This window comes from Argopecten irradians, chromosome 15 (assembly GCF_041381155.1).
Source record: "Argopecten irradians isolate NY chromosome 15, Ai_NY, whole genome shotgun sequence".
In the NCBI taxonomy this organism is placed as follows: Eukaryota; Metazoa; Mollusca; class Bivalvia; order Pectinida; family Pectinidae; genus Argopecten; species Argopecten irradians.
Window position 1 is genome coordinate 21,421,486 of NC_091148.1, and position 22,741 is coordinate 21,444,226.

General features: G+C 34.8%; 2 protein-coding genes across 2 annotated transcripts; both read left to right on the plus strand.

Moving 5' to 3' along the window:
* The first annotated feature begins 734 nt into the window (after positions 1-734).
* Positions 735-12,485, plus strand: LOC138308539 (uncharacterized). The gene is made up of 2 exons (XM_069249561.1): positions 735-2,423; positions 6,099-12,485. The coding sequence occupies exon 2, from the start codon at positions 6,139-6,141 to the stop codon at positions 8,302-8,304; it is 2,166 nt and encodes a 721-aa protein (XP_069105662.1). The 5' UTR covers positions 735-2,423; positions 6,099-6,138; the 3' UTR covers positions 8,305-12,485.
* Positions 12,486-21,364: 8,879 nt separating this feature from the next.
* LOC138308665 (cyclic GMP-AMP synthase-like receptor 2) lies at positions 21,365-22,741 on the plus strand. Its single transcript, XM_069249701.1, has one exon. It carries the CDS (start codon positions 21,425-21,427, stop codon positions 22,739-22,741), a length of 1,317 nt encoding a protein of 438 aa, XP_069105802.1. The 5' UTR covers positions 21,365-21,424.

Below are 22,741 nucleotides of genomic sequence, written 5' to 3' on the forward strand. Positions count from 1 at the left end.
TGAAAATTCGGGAAAAGTGCCTTGAAAACAGAAAGAGCAGGTAGCAACGGACCACTTCTTTGTTAGTATACCTAGCTATGCATTTCCAGTTCATGTTTCCAGAGTCCGGTGTAAGTAAAATTAGTGTACAGTAATAATTTTAAATACTACAAATATCATGATAACAACTTTTGGAATATTGGTTCCATGGTAAAAAAAAACCCCAAAAAACGGAGGCCTCTAATTGGTTAAAACTTAAATGATCTTGACAGTGACAGAATTATGTGCAAATTGGTATATAGAGGATACAGGGTATGCTGAATATCATGGTATCACTTTCAAAAAGATTGGTTGTCATGAAAGCAAAATGGAGGTCCCTGTTTGGTTGAAATTTAGATATTATTAGATATATGTGAACATTGGTACATATGGGTTATGGCGTATGCCGAATGAGATAGTAACAGTTTTAAATACATTGCTATCATTGTAATGAAATAAAGGCCTCCTGATTGGACAAAATTAAGATAGTACATGTAGGCTTTGAGGTGCAGGTATTATTTTTAAGTCAAATATTTTATTTAAAAATCAAATGTAATTATGTTTCCCTCTTTAATAGTTTTTAATTCAATTAAAGCAAGTTTTTATCTACATACAAGAGAGATGGATAATCTTAATTTTTATCTTTCGAGTTTGAGTTGCTGACAAAATATATTTCTTTCCAATAGTTATTTGATTTCTGATATCAATAAAAAGAAAGTATTTGGTCATCGAAGAGTATATCTAGTTGTTAGGAAAAATGCAAGAATAAAAATGCACTAATTTTAGAGTACATATATAAGTTTACAAAAATGTATATCCCTTACTGTTGTGTTTTTATGGTCTATGATCAATTTCGAATTTACAGTCATTTAGGGCAAATATTGATTTTTTTTCCAGAAAATTCTCCTGGCTACATTTCAGCCTATGAAATGCTATTTTTCTAGATTTCTTTTTTTTAAATATCTGTTATGCGATTATACCTGTAGCATGTTTTTAAAATGGTTTGAAATCACGGAAAAAATCGATAACCAATATTTTGAGCAAACCCAATATCCGCAAGTTTTATCCTTACAAAAATTGAGGGTTTTATTTGCTTGAAAATAAATCTGTAGTAAAAATAATTAGTAAATATAGTTATACATGAAAATAAAATGAAAAATGAAGTATCTTTTATTTACAAAATTAATTCAAAAAATTTACAAAACATCATTTTAGGCCCTTTAAGACTTTTTCAAAGATAAAAAAAAAACAAAAAAAAAAAAAAAAAAAAAAACATATAAAGTAGTTACTTAGACCTTTAACGCTGCAAAATTCGAAAAAAATCGGAGCGTGGGCGGATTTTAAAACCCCACCTCAATTTCCTTTCTTTAAGATTTGTTTCGACTATAACCGGTTATCATCCCATGTTAAAATCTTCCATTTTTTAAATAAGAAAGAGAAAGTTAGATATAAACGGTTTAAATTTTCGCTATCTGTCTTTTAAACCTTTTACTTTTACATGATTGAATTATTTATTAATATTTTGGGGATCAATGTTTGCAATCATCGCAATGTCCTGCGAAACCGTAAACATATCATCCCCGCGAAATAACTGGCTGTTCGATTCTCTCTATCAGTTATCAATTTCCCTGAGCCAATCCCAGCCAGCCATGTTTGTGCCGGAAATATACTCGTTAGTCCAAAAACATATGTCTGTTTAGGGTAACTCGACTGACACTAATTTTTTATCCCCGACCCTATTTTTTCCCAACCTTTCTACGATTTTTTTATAAAGTCGGGATTTCTATCTCAGACTCCAGTTCCGGCCATCATTTTATAGTGAAAGTCACTAAAAAAAGATAAATTCATCCCGACCGACCGACCCTATTTGTTTGCCAATGTAACCCTAAACAGACATTTGTTTTGGCCTTATAACGACTAAGCAACATCGTCAAGTGGGCAATTGGCATTTGACGGCACAAGATAACACGAATATGAAGTACATACAACTTAATACAAATAGCGCTATAGCCCTCCACTTGAGTCAGGAAAATACAAACTGCATTTATCCTTATCTACTTTAAAAGACACGGAAATTTATATATAGGAGCTGTCATTATCAATTTACACGTGACTGTTACCGCCTGGAGATTATTAGGGACCAGTGTGATAGCATCATCTCGTCAACACAAAATACTCCGATATATAGGTAAGAGTTGATCCATCACGAGTCACTCCCACGTCACAACGGCACAACTTGACCACGTAGTAAATGTCGATAGAGTGTATAAGTGGGAGGTGACCCATATAGGGGAACACCGTGTTAATGTTGTTAACAGTCGACTTTTTCGTGTCTAACGTAACACAGCTACCACAATGTGACGACTGAGACAATCAGTGTGACACATCAAAATCACATCAATAAGGTATGTTGTAAACTCTACGTCCATCTTAAGTTTTACAGCGCTTATATATGTTATTCTACCGAAGCCTGTTAGGGTCACATTGAAAATTTGTTTTATATATTATGTCGTAATAACGACTTAGTATGTCGTATTAACGACATAGTATCTCGTAATAACGACTTACCTGTGTCGTTATAATGACCTAGTATCTCGTAATAAAGACATAGGACCTCGTAATAATGACATAGTATCTCGTAATAACGGCTTACCTATGTCGTAATAACGACTTAGCTATGTCGTTATAACGACTTAACTATGTCGTAATACCGACAAAGTATGTCGTTATAACGACTAAGTATGTCGTTATAACAACTTAGTATGTCGTTATTACGACTTAGTATGTCGTAATAACAACAAAGCTAAGTCGTTATTACGACATACAAATGTACTACGTAAGTACGTAAGTCGTTATTACGAGATACTAATAGCTAAGTCGTTATTACGGCATAGGTAAATCGTTATAATGGCATAGGTAAGTTGTTATTACGAGATACTAAATCGTTATTACGACATAATATATTTTTTTCAATATGACCCGAACACGCTTCCGTATTATTTGAAACAAATTTTCAAATTGTTTTAATGTGAATCATTACTAATAATTTAGATTGTTTACACAAAATTGTTTTACTATCGAATATCGAAAGGCAGTCTATCACCTGTCTCCGAGATGCAGACAGTGACTAAATAAGGTATCTGACATTTTATTACAGTTTGTTTTAGAGATTTATAGCTTTAATAATATTCCCTGTCAATCGTATATATATAACACCATTGCAAAGGTAGTTGGTTTACAACATTAAGAATATCGATTTTCTGATAAGACGAATGCACACTTACCTTTCACTAAACGTAATATATCAGTGCGTCGAACGTGTTTTGGTATGCGAAGGTGAAATTTGGTATGTGAATCAAATATGGCGTCGAAAGCTCGTAGCCTGTTAGGGTCACATTTTCATGTCGTTATAACGACTTAGTATGCCGTATTAACGACATAGTATCTCGTAATAACGGCTTACCTATGTCGTTATAACGACCAATCAACTCGTAATAAAGACACAGTATCTCGTAAGAATGACATAGTATCTCGAAATAACGGCTTACCTATGTCGTTATTACGACATACAAATGTACTAAGTCGTTATTACGAGATACAAATAGCTAAGTCGTTATTACGACATAAGTAAGTCGTTTTAACGACATAGCTAAGTCGTTTTAACGAGATACTAAGTTGTTATAACGAGATACTAAGTCGTTATTACGACATAACTAAGTCATTATAACGAGATACTATGTCCTTATTACGACATTACTAAGTCGTTATTACGACATATTACATGTAGGTCGTTATAGCGACATAATATTTTTTTCAACGTGACCCTAACAGGTTTCCGTATTATTTGAAACAAGTCTTCATTTTTTTAAAATGTGAATCAGAACTAATAATTTAGATTGTTCGAACAAAATTGTTTTACTATCGAATATCGAAAGGCAGTCTATTACATGTCTCCGAGATACAGATAGTGATTAAATAAGGTATCAAACATTTTATTACAGATTTATTTTAGAGATTTATAGCTTAGACAATATTCCCTATTCCCTATTAATCGTATATATAACACCATCGCAAAGGTAGTTGGTTTACAAGTTAAAGAATATCGATTTTCTGAAAAGACGAATGCACACTTACCTTTCACTAAACGTAATATATCAGGGCGTCGAACGTGTTTTGGTATGCGAAGGTGAAATTTGGTATGCGAATCATATATGGCGTCGAAAACTCTTATTAAATGTGATTGTGAAATCACTTATGTCGCTTCTATGCTTAACGCAACACTCTTATAGATATTACAGTTTCTAAAAATGCAAGATGATTACTGTCCTCATTGGTTTTAAAATCTGTTGAAGAAATAATTTCACGCACAAAACAGCACCAGGGCATAGTACAGGGCTTTGTTTAACTGAATGTGAAATTACTAACATGTTATTTATCATCAACACGAGTTAATGCTGTTATGACAGATGACTTGGGATAAGTGGCATTACGTAGAGACAATTCATTGAGCAATGAACAGTCAGCTTCACAATAGTTCTTTTCGGTGCGATTGTAGAGAGATGTTCAAGAATAAGGTCACAGGTGGTCAGTCCACTGATATGATGCTTCGTGGTCATTCACAACTTCATGTTACCACGTAATATGGCACACACGAGTCAGTTTTATCACAGCCAGATAGAAATCGGATGATCGCGCATTTAAGCCCATGATTTAAAGATACTACACCTCTGACAAACTTATTTTTTTTCTATTAAAAATAAAAGGAGACGAATTAGCTTTTTTCTTCAGTTACAAAAATTACTTAATTTACACCATTACATCCATTGAAAAGTTTGAGCTTCTTATTTTACTTAAATATGGGAATATCAAAAATAATCAACCGCATCCCGAAAACAAATCCGTAGAACGATGTCTTATGTGGAAAGCACCTCAAGAAAAACAAATTATTTTATATTATTCTCTGTGTTAATTAGACATGCATATATACGATTAAACAACAATTATTATTAAAATGAGGAGTATCGGCGATGGAGCATCTTTTAAAATAAATGTAAATTTTTGAGTCTAATGCATCGTAACTACCCACATTCTCTTTATTTGGATCAAGAAATAACATTTGGAACTCTTCTTTAATGCAAGATAGTTATAACGCAAACGTCATGTGATTTAAACAAAGTAGAACTGAACTCATCAAAATATATTCAGTAAGATGAAATGATAGGATAACTAGAACATGAAACTAAATGTAAAATGATGATAAAACACAATAGTAATTTTATGGATGATTCCAAAAATAATGGAACCAACTAAGTATATGCTAATGCTAGATTCATAAGTGGCGTAGGAAGATGAAATGTAATGAGGAGGGGGGGGGGGGTCTTAACACTTTTCGATCTTCTAGCCTTTTTGTTGCCCCATGCCCCACACGAGACCCTTTTTTCTTTCAAATGTGCATTTTTTAGAACATTTCAGTCACTGACAATAGGGAGATGTTTGCCCCCTACCTCCACCCCCTACGCTTCCTACGCCCAATGTTTGTTGAATGAACCAAATCTGGATAGTTCAAGTCACCTGTTATAACGATATTAGTTCTTGTTATATCGCATGTTAGTAAAATAATAGTATACATATAATACGGAGTCGTCTTTCACTAAAATTCATCATACCAAAATTGGTGATGTACTCGAATACGAATAACAATGATATCGTATACCGAAATAAAATGATCGATACGGTAAATTCGGCGATTTCTCACATTGGAAACAGGCCTAGAGTAAACATTGTTTAATATACGGCATTAATCATCTCTTGCTCTTTTAGAAACTACAATCATTTTGTCACCGAAACGCATTATCTATAAGAGTGTTGCATGACGTATAGAAGGGATATATGTGATTTTCCAATCACGGTTGATAATCGAAGCGGAGCTATCGACGCCATGTTTGCTTGGCATACCAAAATCTACCTTCCCTCACCAGGACACGTTCGACCCCCTGTGTATATATAACTTTGTTTCTTGATATGCAATACATTTCCACGTAATAGATCAGTAAACACATACCTATTTATTTATTTTTTAGGGCAAAATTCCAACGGGGTTTGCTGCGACTACATATAGAAATGGAACTTTTTGAAACAAAGAAAGCATCCAGGTTCCTGTCACAGTTTCTGGATCTTAATATCCACATTGGATCTGAAGAATTTGTCAATGTTCGGCGCTTCCTTGGTATGATAGACAGTACTTCAGACGCCGAATTGGATTATTATAACACAATGGTCCACATCGGCTCAAGAGCGGAAGGGTTCGATTTCCCCAAGTCTGATCGCGACATCATGGCCGTAAAGAATTATGTACTTGTAATTCAACATCCTGACGAGGTACTGGAAACTGATTTAAGCAAGAATATTCTGGTTATGGACAACACTGACTGTAGACCTGGGTATACTTTACTTACACCTCTCTATGAAAGGGACCATCGCCGTATAAGGGAGCTGGTAGACATCAATGGTAAGCAGTACCTCTCTAGTACTTTATTTATGCACTATACACTAAGGAATGGTTGTTATATCCATGGACCTTGCTCAACTATCGATCTCGGAATATCCAGGGACCTTGCTTTTGCCTTTCATTGCCGTTCGTGGCCAGATACTTTAAGCGACTTTAGATCACGTACCGCGCATTGTGTGTGGCCACCTAGTGAGCTGGTGAGCAAGATTGTCCAGGATGGGTTTGAGTTTGTTGCAATTGGTGACAAACATTCTAGCCTATTTGAAGTGCAATGGCGATTGTCATTCGTAAAAGCAGAAGTGGCTCTGGTGAAGTCGTTCAACCATGTGCAATTCAAAACGTATGGTTTGCTCAAAATATTTCTGAAAGAGTGCATTGAACGTGACGACAGTGTTAAGGATTTGCTCTGTTCTTACTTCATGAAGACAATACTTTTCCACGCAATAGAACATTCACAGCCAACAATGTGGGTGGACGAGAATATTGTTCAGTGTTTTTGGTATTGCTTTACCATACTCCTGGAATGTGTACAGACCGGGTTCCTCCCCAACTTCTTTATACTTGCACATAACTTGTTTCTTTCTAATGTGATTGGAGGTAACAGAGAGAGATTACTCCGTGTGCTATATGGATACCAAGCCATGGGATGGAAATGTTTGTTTCAGTGCCAAACATTTCATAGACTTTCTATTGATATCCATCAAAGTATTTTTGAGTTTCCAACGCCAAATCGTTTTAAAACTCGTGTAATCGAAATCAATCGGGACCTACAAATAGCCAAACAACATGGTATTGAAGATATATACAAAGCTGACCATTTAGTGTCCTTGGCAATTCGAGTATTTCGCACTTATGATAACGATTTGTTCCATGACATCGCAGTAATGTTCACAAACAAAGTTTTAATGAAAAATTCTCGTAACAAAATTTCAGATCTCGCATGTATCCATCAAAGCAGCAATAAAGTTGTATACACGCAGATCACGAAACACAAACGCATACTTCACATGTCCTCTAATACAGACGTGTGTGGTGGGCTGTTATCGTTGGCCACCTTCTACTACAACACCGGATGTTACCACAAAGGTTTCGAGGTAGCGAATCGTGTCGTACATCATTGCCAACAAAGTGCAGCAATACATTTGAACAAGAGAGCAAATTTTGACGGTTACTTTAATGAGATGTGTGGGAAAGGCTATACATTATTACAGAAAGCGAGGCAATCGTTTACGTCAATATACACAATACATAAAAAGTACAATAGGTTATACCCTCCAGAACTAGATCTCGAGGTCCAAGACGAAAACAAATTCGTTTGGCTATCCCCACTGGCTTACGCAATCTTTCTTACAGTATTGTCTACGTACAGACTCGGGAATACTGCCCAATCCCATGTACTCTTTGAAGATCTCATGGATGTGAGGTCCGATTCCATCTTCGAAGCAGATGGATATCCCATCATACATAAAATGATCAATGTTTGTCATCAGATATTGGGAGATAGCGACCCTGCCATCGAGGCGTTCAAAGATTTCTGTAAAAAATATCCTAGTAGCCATGCGGCTAGTATTAGGCTTTCTACATTACGCCAGCTCCAGGAAAAGGAACTTCTGCCCGACGGTGAGAATGATCTAGATTATTACAATGTTAAAACACAAAATGTTTATATCGACAATGACATGGGAAAGGAAGAGAGGGAACAGCAAAATGGACATTTGTATTATAAGACCATGTACAATATGGATCCTCTTTCAATCATTAATGTGTCGTGGTTGTGAAATAACAGTATTCTGCCTTTGCATTTCAAAGGATTATCGGATTATGTAGGTATGTATATGACGTCTTGTGTCTGGGAGCCTAACAGTATGGTTCTGCGGAGACATGGATATTGCTCAATAAATTATGATGCCACCATCGATACCTTCCCGCAATGGACATAATACTCAAATCGGAATAAAGACAGTGTGATAGAGACCGTGGTAAATCTGCCCGATATATAAAACGGATGTCGTGAAGTTTATAATCCATAAACCTTAGATACATTGATGTTTCCTAATTTCAGGCAAATTCATACAGACTCGTAATATTTTACTTTGCCGGATCACTTCTCTATATGAATAACTCGTACAGTTAACGGACTTCATAAAGATGTTACGATTAACTGCTGCATAAGACGAACATCTAAAGCTAGGAGAAATCATACTGTAATCGCTTTGAGAGTGCAAACTTGAACGATGGTAAACAAGATGTTGGAAGTATTCTATTTCGCTTTCTTTAGGGATTTTTTTGTGAAGAGCCTGTTAGAGCTACATTGATTTTTTGTTCTATTAACAAAAGCCAATAGCCGGGCATCTTTTGTAGTATTGTGAAAGAGAATATGAAAGGTACTTTTAATAATGCAAAGTGTCTATGCTATAGTAAATCAATCGTTGCCCTCCAGACAACCCCAAATCGTTATGTTGTTGTGATATCCCTTAATCGTTGTATCGTTGTGACATCCCTAAATCGTTATGTCGTTGTGACATCCCTAAATCGTTAAGTCGTTGTGTCATCCCCAAATCGGTATGTCGTTGTGACACCCCCAAATCGTTATGTCGTTTTGACATCCCTAAATCGTTATGTCGTTTTGACATCCCAAAATCGTTATGTCGTTGTGTCATCTCCAATTCGTTTTATCGTTGTGACACCCCCAAATCGTTATGTCGTTATGCCATCCCCAAATCGTTATGTCGCTGGGTATCCAGAAATCAATATGTTGATGCGGCATCCCCAAATCGTGATGTCGCTGTGTCATCCCCAAATCGTTATGTCGTTGTGTCATCCCTAAATCGTTATGTCGTTGTGTCATCCCTAAATCGTTATGTCGTTGTGTCATTTCTAAATCGTTATGTCGTTGTGTCATCCCCAATTCGTTTTATCGTTGTGACACGCCCAAATCGTTATGTCGTTTTGACATCCCCAAATCGTTATGTCGTTGTGACATCCCTAAACCGTTATGTCGTTTTGTCATCCCTAAATCGTTCTGTTGTTGTGACATCCCCAAATCTTTATGTCGTTGTGTCATTTCTAAAGTGTTATGTCGTTGTGTCATCCCCAATTCGTTTTATCGTTGTGACACGCCCAAATCGTTATGTCGTTTTGACATCCCCAAATCGTTATGTCGTTGTGACATCCCTAAACCGTTATGTCGTTGTGTCATCCCTAAATCGTTCTGTTGTTGTGACATCCCCAAATCCTTATGTCGTTGTGTCATTTCTAAATCGTTATGTCGTTGTGACGACCCCAAATCGTTATGTCGTTGTGACATCCCTAAATCGTTATGTCGTTGTGACGACCCCAAATCGTTATAATATACAGTAATATAATATAATATAATATAATGTAATATAATATAATAATATAAGACTTACAATGTATCGTAGATTCTGATTTGACGAAAAATAATATTGATAGACATTGATACAAAGACTTTTCATGTCATGAAATATATAAAATACACAATATTTACAGTATTGTTTATAAACAATCAATGTTTATATAAAATGATTACACAAACCATAGATTAGAGAAATACAATAATTACCATAATAGTCATTAAAGCATATAATCTAATATCTTATACCAGGTAAAGGGAATAATGAAATGATACAAGGTTTTGATATACAAATATATGGTAAATTGGAAACAAATATTATATGCTAATAAAGCTTACATTAAAACATGAAGTAGATGACGATTTTACACATAATATTGCCTGTATATATTACACATATTTAGTCCATACCTGAAGATGATTAATTCATCATTTTTAATATTGTAAAGATCAATTAACATACCTTCTGCACTCCACCTTAAATGTGTTTAGGGATGTTTTTTCAGTGACGTTTATAAGAATATTATTCCAATGCATTGACCATTGAATGTAAACGGTTTTTTAAACTTAGCTGTTTTATGTATTCATAAATTCCCATTGTGGAAGATCTCGTTTGAATGGGATGTACACTGCAAGGATGTTATAGTCTAGGTATGCAGGACACAAACTATTCATTATCTTATATGTCAACGCATTATCATTGTATTTAAACCTGTGTGTGAAAGACAACCATTTAAATTTGACAATTTGGTATTCACTAGCAATAATATAATCTACGTTTCAAATAAGTCGCAGTGTCCTTCTTGGATTCGTTCATATTTTCTTAACAATTTCCCAAAATAATGGAACAATAAAAACGAGTTGGCAAGCTGTTTCGGATTTTTTAAACGTCCTGAGCTTGTATATTCCAAGATAGAGTATAATTAATAACACAATTAAAAGCTTTGTTTCCATGACATTTTGTAACTTACAAATTCTCAGCTTAAATACTTTTAACCTGACATTTCCTGATTGCTAAAATAAATACATATTTGGACCATAATGACATATTTATGAATAGACATGCTAACAATAGGCATTGATATATAGTCGGTAAAGTAAGGTGAAATCCGTATCTAAGGTAAAGAAAGATAACCCAGACAACGCAGTAGAGAAAATTTGATCATAACCTCGCTTTATTATGGACGTTATCATAGATCGTTCACATACTTTTTTCTCGTTTGATATGAAGTTTTATCTAACAATAGCTATAACTACAGCAAACGCACTAATATTCAGTATATTCAGCTTTTACACTTTGATACAGGTCAATATCATTCACATTCTTTCAAAATAAATTGTACCCGGGGAAACACCTCTTATATAAAAGCAATAAGAAAATAAAAAACCCTTTTTCATGCATTCTAATATATTGTATATTATAGTATTTAATAAAAAAATATTATATATAAACTAAATTTATTTTATAGGGGCGCACGAAGCACTTCAAAGGTAACACATACACGAAAATGTAACAAAAAACAATCTTTACAAATTCAATCCAACACACTGACAGCTTCAGTTTGCGGCCGCCATTGTTTTACCCACTGTAAAAAATCTCATTATATAATCAAGCGGTTCAAACGCTTTAATGATCCGACGAACATACTTATCTTCATCCGGCAGAAGTTTATGATCAGTGCTATTTGCTCTTTATTTGCAAGCGTTCAAGTGATAGACCACTTTCTTTATAATCAGCTAACCAAAAACGGAATATCTGTTATGGTAATAAAATGTGGATTTCCTTCTCAAATGTAAGGACATAGTGTGAATATATGAATAAAAAATAAGCAGAAAATTCGGTCGCCTGCGTTATTTCCATAAATTGAACTTTTTAACAATGTATAATTAATGGTTTACTGAAACATCTGCGCCCTTTAAGGCCTTACCTTCAGTCATATTATCGTTTGAGAAACAAGTTATACAACTGATGTAAATCACTCTCGATGGCCCGGATGGGAGCGCGCGAGGGGTCTTAGTGTGGAAGGACACCGGAGTGTCCGGAAAAAACCCACGTGTTCGGGCAGGTAACTCCTAACCTTTTCAAGTCCTCGCAAGGGATCGAACCCCGGCCGGCTAGATGAAAGGCGAGAGGCTTAACCACTACACAAACTGATCACCAAAATATGAAAAATATATTCATGAAGCCTGTAAATAGTAATCTGTTTCCCTTTGGCAGAAGGCCTCTCACACCGTATCTAGTTAGTGATTACCGTACTTAAATCCGTGCACGCAGATTATAGCGTTCTACGGGGCATTGACTTATCAATCTGATTAAAACATAGATTCGTTATCATCATTACATTAAGACGTGGACAAGTTTCAGTTTCCTACCAAGATATCAAATTAAAGATATACTATTTTTTTTAAATACAGAGGCTTCTTTTTACTTAAATACACATCGAATCTTTTTATTTTATTTCATATTTTATTTGTACATTAATTAGGGTTCATCATAATATAAAGTAAAACATTAAAAATTCTGTAGCATTAAGCAAGTGGTCAATAAGCGGCTGCTACTTCGAGCTTTATACTTTATTTGTCTTTTCGAGCTATATACTTTATTTGTCTTTAAAAACTACACCAATTATGTAGCATGTGACCAATAAGCGGCTGCTACTTCGAGCTATATACTTTATTTGTCTTGAAACTAAACCAATTATGTAGTATGTGACCAATAAGCGGCTGCTACTTCGAGCTATATACTTTATTTGTCTTGAAACTACAACAATTATGTAGTATGTGACCAATAAGCGACCGCTACTTCTAGCTATACTTTAGGACATGTTATACACATTTAAAATATATTACTGATCGCAACGAGGGTCGTGTTTATATAATGACTCTGAAGTGTAACCATAAATATTGAATCTTATCATAAAACGAACATTTAATTGTGATTGTAACTCGGGCATGTTTAAGGGTTCGCATTCACATTTAAGACTATCATTTTTCGATTGTAATTACTAACCGTATTTTCAGGATATTTTGATTGATGCAGCAACTACGTACACTGTCATATATATAAAGGAGATAAACATTACTCCATCACGTGCTATATTACAAACATTCGTGAATAAGGCTTTAAATATAATTCACAACATAACAATATAAAAAAATTCAAACATAAAAAGTAACAACAAAACAAATAATAATATATATATTTTTAGATACAAGATATATTTCAAACACATTTGTAATGCATGAACATTATTTAGTATCGTGCAATTAACACTGTTTACGAATCAACTTATTTTTTTCATTTCTTCTTTAAAATTGATAATTATAATTATAGTGTATACCGTAAAAGAACATAGGTAGCTATATATCTCTTTTATATAATATGAATGATGTCCAGATTGGTCACGGGTGAACCGACATACGTACAGTTTTAACAGTAATCAAAACATTAACGCCAGTCTAATTTGTTGTTAGACTGTTGACGGGTAGATCAACTACGTATTTTCAATAAGCATGTATACCTTTATCTATTATGGTATTTCAGCTAATACAAGATACTCCTACTCAACTAATATTTGCCCGTTTATATTTCGCCAAGTTATGTAATGGCGAAAATTAGATACTGGCGAAAACAACCCGTTATCCGGTATTTCTGTTTCTATCTTTTCTTGTAATTTTTCATTTTCTCGTCCTTTTTTCCCCGTGAATGGTGGTGATCAAGCTAATGTTAAAAAGCCCATAGAAACTGCCCACAGCCCAATTTTCTTGAAACTTTGCATATCGAAAGTACTACTAGTTTTCCTTTTTTTCTTTTGTGATTTTAAAAAGGTCCGAAGGGCATGAATTCTTCGTATTCAATTTTATTAAAACTACCTACACAAACATGCCAAAATAGGATAGCCTTTATTAAATATTCCACATTTTGTATTCATAAATCATTTGAATAGATAATATACTTCACTTTTTGGGAAAAAAACGAAAAAAAACACCATTTCTTTCCAATAATTATTTGATTTCTGATATAAAAAAAATAAGTATTTGGTCACCAAAGAGCATATCTAGTTGTTAGGGAAAATGCAAGAATAAAAATGCACTTATTTTAGAGTACATATATAAGTTTACAAAAATGTATATCCCTTACTGTTGTGTTTTATGGTCTATGATCAATTTAGAATTTACAGTCATTAAGGGCAAATATTGTTTTTTTTTAGAAAATTCTCCTTGCTGCATTTCAGCCTATGAAATGCTATTTTCCTGGATTTCTTTTTCAAGTATCTGTTATGCGATTATACCTATAGCATGTTTTTAAAGTGGTTTAAAATTTATATGGAAAAAATCGATAACAAATATTCTGAGCCAACCCAATATCCACAAGTTTTATCCTTACAAAAATTGAGGGTTTTTTTTACTTGAAAATAAATCTGTAGCAAAAATAATTAGTTGATATCATTATACATGAAAATAAAATGAAAAATGAAGTATCTTTTATTAACAAAATTTATTAAAAAAATAAGAAATATTTTCCAAAGGTGGACATAAGGGGTCCCCTCGTCACATACCCCGGTATTTTTACAAAACATCATTTTAGGCCCTTTATGACTTTTTCAAAGATACAAAAATGAGAAAAAACATATATAAAGTATTTATGTACTTAGACCTTTAACACTGTAAAATTCGAAAAAGTCAGAGCGTGGGCGGATTTTACAACCCCACCTCAATTTCCTTTCTTTAAGATTTGTTTCGACTATAACCAGTTATCATCCCATGTTAAAATCTTCAGTTTTTTTAACTAAGAAAGATAAAATTAATATATAAACGCTTTAAATTTTCGGTATCTGCCTTTGAAACCTTTTACTTTTATATGATTGATGTATTTATTAATATTTTGCAGATCAATGTTTGCAATCATCGCAATGTCCTGCGTATCATCCCCGCGAAATAACTTGCTATACGGTACAATCTGCATAACGATTCTCTCTATCAGTTATTAATTTCCTTGAGCCAATCCCAGCCACGTTTGAGCCGGAAATATACTCGTTAGGCCAAAAACATATGTCTGTTTAGGGTTACCCGACCGACCATATTTTTTTATCCCCGACCCTGATTGTTTACCCACTTTTCTATGAAAAAAAAAAATCGAGATTTCGATCTCAGACTCCGGTTCCGGTGTAACGTTGAAAATGGACCTCCGTTGAAAATTGACCCCGAATGCCGTTGAAAATTGAACATGCCGTTGAAAATTGACGGTGTCTAGGGTCAATTCTCAACGGCAGGTCTGTTGAAAAATGACCGTTGAAAAATGACCTTGGCAAACTATCAACGGATGGTCTGTTGAAATATGATCCTAGTACATTCACATATATAACTGTTGCACAAACTCTGTTATCGCCATTCCTAATTTAAGCGACCCTTCTATGCTGGTATTAAAATCACGTAATCACCTCGATTTGAATTGAAATTTGGTATTGTTATCATCGTAACAAATACCTCATTTAAATATTTTAGGTGCTTGTATGTTTATTATGGAGAATACGTCACTACAAAACTTTCATTTTTTTCTATAGTCATTTTGTTCGTCCGTGTAGATAATGTTAATTTAATTGTTCTCAGACTGAGGAATTGCTATATAACACTGAAGTAACGTAGTAAATAAAAAGGAATTGTTGTTATCAACTGCATGCAAAGTTTGTACTATGTGGTGTTCACTTCCGAGCACCAGTGGATAGTGTTACAAAACTATAATTATGGGATATTATTAATTTGTTTCTTAATGATTTTTTATGATTATATTTTCGACGATTTAACGTTTGTCAGATATTCAGTAATTGTTAATATATATTTATTCCCTGCAATACAAGAATGCATGTATTATATATCTGCGTATGGATCAGTTATGTTGTGTTCTGCGTATGGCTGTGTTGTGTTGTTGTATTGTTTTGTGGTTGTGTGTTGTTTGTTGTGTGGTGTTGTTGTGTGTTGTGTTGTTGTTCCGTATTTGTGTAGTGTTGTTACGTGATGTTTTTTTGATGTGTTGTTGCGTTATGTTGTGTTGTTGTCGGGTGTTGTGTAATTGTGTATTGTTGTGTTGTTAGGTGTTGTTGTATTGTTGTGTTATGTGTTGTGTTGTGTGTTGTGTTTTGTGATGTGTTGTTGTGTGATGTGTTGTTGTGTGATGTTTTGTTGTGTAATTTTGTGTTGTGTTATGTTGTATAATGTTGTGTTGTGTGATGTTGTCGTGTGTTGTGTGCTATTGTGTTGTTTTTGGGTGGTGTTGTATTGCTGTTGCGTGGTTGTGTTGTGTGTTGTGTTATGTGTTGTTGTGTGATGTTTAGTTGTTATGTTGTAATGTGTTGTGAGATGTGTTGTGGTTTCGTGGTGTTGTGGTGTCGTGTTGTGTTGTTTTATAAAAACGAGTTCTTATGGGGTCACTTTTCAACGGGGTCTATTTTCAACGGGTCGGTGTAAAAAGTGCGCTGAAAGTTCAGTTTTCAACGAGTTTCGGGGTAATTTTTCAACATTGAAAAATGACCCGAGGTCAGTTTTCAACGGGGGTCCATTTTCAACGTTACATCGGCCATTTTAGAGTAAAGGTTACTAAAAATAAATAAATAAATTCCTCCCGACCAAACGACCGACTCTATTTTTTGCCAATGTAACCCTAAACAGACAGTTTTTTGCCTTATAACGATTAAGCAACATCGTCAAGTGGGCAATTGACATTTGACGGCACGAGATAACACGAATATGAAGTACATAAAACTTAAATGTAAATAGCGCTATAGCTCTCCACTTGAGTCAGGAAAATACAAACTGCATATATCCTTATCTACTTTAAAAGACACGGAAATTTATATATAGGAGCTGTCATTATCTACTTTACACGTGACTGTTACCGCCTGGTGATTATTGGGGACAAGTGTGATAACATCATCACGTCAACACAAAATACTCCGATATATAGGTAAGAGTTGATCCATCACGAGTCACTCCCACGTCACAACGGCACAACTTGACCACGTATTCTCGCACCTCGGACAGGGAAATCTCACATGATACCCGGTGCTAGATTTTTCTATCTCGTCCGATCTGTCTGGTACCTTTACGCGAATTTTGGCGGAATTTTACGCCATTCATGTAACAGTCCGCGCATGTGACGTCAAAGTCTTGAACCGGTGACGTCACAAGCGTCAGATAGTCAATATTTTTAGAAATATATGCATTCAGTGATTTACCATGCATTGTTTGGTTGTTGTTTTTAATTATGAAACAGTATGTACCGATTGATCATCGTTTGTCTTTGATATAATCGAACTATAGTTTTATGCGGAATGATTGCCAAATCGAAGCGCAGATGTAATGGTTAATCGGCTTTGAATCAGGAGGCCCATGACGGGATAGTTTTACATTCGGAACGCGTATATAGATGGGTTTTGTTATATCTTAGAGGCGCGAGAAAAAAAATCTATTACCTTTAAGTGATCGAGATCGGGTTATCTCAGTCTCGGGCTAAGATTTTGTAACATCCCAACCTCGGCTAACGCCTCGGTTGGGATTATGTTACAAAATCTTAGCCCTCGACTGAGATAACCCGATCTCGTTCACTTACAGGTAACAGATTTTATTAGTAAATGTCGATAGAGTGTATAAGTGGGAGGTGACCCATATAGGGGAACACCGTGTTAATGTTGTTAACAGTCGACTTTTTCGTGTCTAACGTAACACAGCTACAATGTGACGACTGAGACAATCAGTGTGACACATCAAAATCACATCAATAAGGTATGTTGTAAACTCTACGTCCATCTTAAGTTTACAGCGCTTATAAGTTATTTTACCGAAGCCTGTTAGGGTCACATCGAAAATTTGTTTTATATATTATGTCGTAATAACGACTTAGTATGTCGTATTAACGACAAAGTATCTCGTAATAACGACTTATCTGTGTCGTTATAATGACCTAGTATCTCGTAATAAAGACATAGGATCTCGTAATAATGACATAGTATCTCGTAATAACGGCTTACCTATGTCGTAATAACGACTTAGCTATGTCGTTATAACGACTTAACTATGTCGTAATACCGACAAAGTATGTCGTTATAACGACTTAGTATGTCGTTATAACAACTTAGTATGTCGTTATTACGACTTAGTATGTCGTAATAACAACAAAGCTAAGTCGTTATTACGACATACAAATGTACTACGTAAGTCGTTATTACGAGATACTAATAGCTAAGTCGTTATTACGGCATAGGTAAATCGTTATAATGGCATAGGTAAGTTGTTATTACGAGATACTAAATCGTTATTACGACATAATATATTTTTTTCAATATGACCCGAACACGCTTCCGTATTATTTGAAACAAATTTTCAAATTGTTTTAATGTGAATCATTACTAATAATTTAGATTGTTTACACAAAATTGTTTTACTATCGAATATCGAAAGGCAGTCTATCACCTGTCTCCGAGATGCAGACAGTGACTAAATAAGGTATCTGACATTTTATTACAGTTTGTTTCAGAGATTTATAGCTTTAATAATATTCCCTATCAATCGTATATATATAACACCATTGCAAAGGTAATTGGTTTACAACCTTAAGAATATCGATTTTCTGATAAGACGAATGCACACTTACCTTTCACTGAACGTAATATATCAGTGCGTCGAACGTGTTTTGGTATGCGAAGGTGAAATTTGGTATGTGAATCAAATATGGCGTCGAAAGCTCGTATTAAAAATTATCAAAAATCTGTTGAAGAAAAAACAAGCGAATGTGAAATTACTAACATGTTATTTATCATCAACCCGAGTTAATGCTGTGATAACAGATGACTTGGGATAAGTGGCGTTATGTAGAGACAATTCATTGAACAATGAACAGTCAGCTTCACAATAGTTCTTTTCGGTGCGATTGTAGAGAGATGTTCAAGAATAGCGTCAAAGGTGGTTAGTCCACTGATATGATGCTTCGTGGTCATTCACAACTTCATGTAGCTGCAATATTGTAGCTAAAAAGACTTTTTGACAGAAAATGATGTCGTCTTTAGAGCTACAATTGGTGCCTATTACTGCGAATGGAGCAAAGTAATGATTATGCAAACTATTATAAAACGTTCGTTTGCATTTTTTCGTACTTGTTTGATATCGCTTACCTACTAGGCAATAAAACTGAACCACATAAAATATCAAATTCTCATCGAGGCATTATCTTTTTTACATAATACATATGAAGGTCTTTCTGATTGGAATTTATACGGCAAGTCCACAAATTGTGAATTTGACATCTTGTGAGCGGTACGGTAGATATTAAGTATGGTAGTTATGTTTATTTTGGACAAAAATGATATGTTAATGCATGTATAAGCATAAAATAATTGGAAACCTACAAAAAATATAGAAAACTATGCCCGAGTGATTTTCGTAGGCAGTGCTCCACTACGCCACATAGGAACTAATTCGTACCCGGCCGAAAGTTATAGTAGGCCGGGCACGTATATTCGTTCTAAACTTCATGTAACCAAGCAATATGGCACACACGAGTCAGTTTTATCAGAGCCAGATAGAATTCGGATGATCGCGCTTTTAAGCCCATGATTTAAAGATGCTCCACCGCTGAAAAACTTTATTTTTTCTCTATCAAAAATTAAAGCAGACGAATTAGTTTTTTTCTTCTGTTACAAAAATTACTTAAAGATGCTCCACCTCCGACAGAGCATAAATGACATTCATCATTTGAACAATAATTTTTGTTTAATCGTGATTAGATATGTCTAATTAACACAACAAAATATAAGAAAATAATATATTTTGCCTGCGGTGCATACGCAATCAGTATTTCATTCCATATAGGATATAGTGACACTGATTTTTTCGAGATGCAATTTTTTTTTTTTTGTATTTTTAACTTAAATTAAAATTAGAAGCTCAAACTTTTCAATGGTGGTAATGGTGTAAAGTAAGTAACTTTTGTAACTGAAGAAAAATATTAAATCGTTTGCTCCTGTTTTGATAGTAAAAAATACCATTTGTCAGCGATAGAGCATTTTTAATTTACACCATTACCACCATTGAAAAGTTTGGGCTTCTTATTTTACTTCAATATAAGAATATCAAAAAGTAATTAATTGCATCCCGAAACCAAATCCGTAGAACTATATCTTATATGAAATGCACCAAAAGAAAAAATAAATTATTTTATATCATTCTCTGTGTAATTAGACATAGAATGTACGTATACACGATTAAACAACAATATAATTATTGTTAAAATGATGAATATCGGCGGTGGAGCATCTTTTAAAATAAATGTCAATATATGAGTCTAATGCATCGTAACTGTCCACACTTTCCTTATTCGGATCAAGAAATAACATTTGGAACTTTTCTTTAATGCAAGATAGTTATAACGCAAACGTCGTGTGATTTAAACAAAGTAGAACTCATCAAAGTATATTCAGTAATGTGAAATGGTAGGATAACTGGAACATGAAACTAATTATGCTTAAAAAACGATAAAAAACACCACATTAGTAATTTTATGGATGATTCCAAAAACAATGGAACATACTAAGTATATGCTACAGCTAGATTCACCAGTGACGTAGGAAGATGAAATGTAATGAGGAAATGGGGGGAGTGTCTTAATACTTTTCGATCTTCTAGCCTTTTTGTTGCCCCATGCCCCACACGAGACCCTTTTTTTCTTTTAAATGTGCATTTTTAGAACATTTCAGTCACTGACAATAGGGAGATGTTTGCCCCCCACCTCCACCCCCTACGCTTCCTACGCCCCTGTACAATGTTTGTTGAATGAACCAAATCTGGATCTCAAGTCACCTGTTATAACGATATTAGTTCTTGGTATATAACATATTAGTAAAATAATAGTATACATATAATACGGAGTCTTCTTTCACTAAAAATCCATCATACCAAAATTGGTGGTGTACTCGAATACGAATAACAATGATATCGTATACCGAAATAAAATGATCGGTACGGTAAATTCGGCGATTTCTCACATTGGAAACAGGCCTAGATTAAACATTGTTTGATATACGGCTTTTCTAACGAACTACACTTTCACACTCGGCCAAACAAAGCCATGTATAATACCCAGATGCTGTTTTTTTGCGTGAAAATCGCGTAGTTTTTCTTCACTAGATAATCAAATGAATGAGGGCATTATTCATCTCTTGCATTTTTAGAAACTACTATCATTTTGTCACCGAAACGCATTATCTATAAGAGTGTTGCATGACGTATAGAAGGGACATATGTGATTTTCCAATCACGGTTGATAATCGAAGCGGAGCTATCGACGCCATGTTTGCTTGGCATACCAAAATTTACCTTCCCACACCAGGACACGTTCGACCCCCTGTATATATATAACTTTTTTTCTCGATATGCAATACATTTCCACGTAATAGATCAGTAAACACATACTTATTTATTTGTTTTTTTATTTCAGGGCAAAATTCCAACGGAGTTTGCTGCGACTACACATAAAAATGGAACTTTTTGAAACAAAGAAAGCACCCAGGTTCCTGTCACAGTTTCTCGATCTTAATATCCACATTGGATCTGAAGAATTTGTCAATGTTCGGCGCTTCCTTGGTATGATAGACAGTACTACAGACGCCGAATTGGATTATTATAACACAATGGTCCACATCGGCTCAAGAGCGGAAGGGTTCGATTTCCCCAAGTCTGATCGCGACATCATGGCCGTAAAGAATTATGTACTTGTAATTCAACATCCTGACGAGGTACTGGAAACTGATTTAAGCAAGAATATTCTGGTTATGGACAACACTGACTGTAGACCTGGGTATACTTTACTTACACCTCTCTATGAAAGGGATCATCGCCGTATAAGGGAGCTGGTAGACATCAATGGTAAGCAGTACCTCTCTAGTACTTTATTTATGCACTATACACTAATGGACGGTGGTTATATTCATGGACCTTGCTCAACTTTCGATCTCGGAATATCCATGGACATTGCTTTTGCCTTTCATTGCCGTTCGTGGCCAGATACTTTAAGCGACTTTATATCACGTACCGCGCATTGTGTGTGGCCACCTAGTGAGCTGGTGATCAAGATTGTCCAGGATGGGTTTGAGATTGTTGCAATTGGTGACAAACATTCTAGCCTATTTGAAGTGCAATGGCGATTGTCATTCGTAAAAGCAGAAGTGGCTCTGGTGAAGTCGTTCAACCATGTGCAATTCAAAACGTATGGTTTGCTCAAAATATTTCTGAAAGAGTGCATTGAACGTGACGACAGTGTTAAGGATTTGCTCTGTTCTTACTTCATGAAGACAATACTTTTCCACGCAATAGAACATTTACAGCCAACAATGTGGGTGGACGAGAATATTGTTGAGTGTTTTTGGTATTGCTTTACCATACTCCTGGAATGTGTACAGACCGGGTTCCTCCCCAACTACTTTATACTTGCACATAACTTGTTTCTTTCTAATGTGATTGGAGATAACAGAGAGAGATTACTCCGTGTGCTATATGGATACCAAGCCATGGGGTGGAAATGTTTGTTTCAGTGCCAAACATTTCATAGACTTTCTATTGATATCCATCAAAGTATTTTTGAGTTTCCAACGCCAAATCGTTTTAAAACTCGTGTAATCGAAATCAATCGGGATCTACAAATAGCCAAACAACATGGTTATGAAGATATATACAAAAATGTCCATTTAGTGACCTTGGCAATTGGAGTACTTCGCACTTATGATAACGATTTGTTCCATTACATCGCGATGGTGAGTAATGTTCACAAACAAAGTTTTAATGAAAAATTCTCGTAA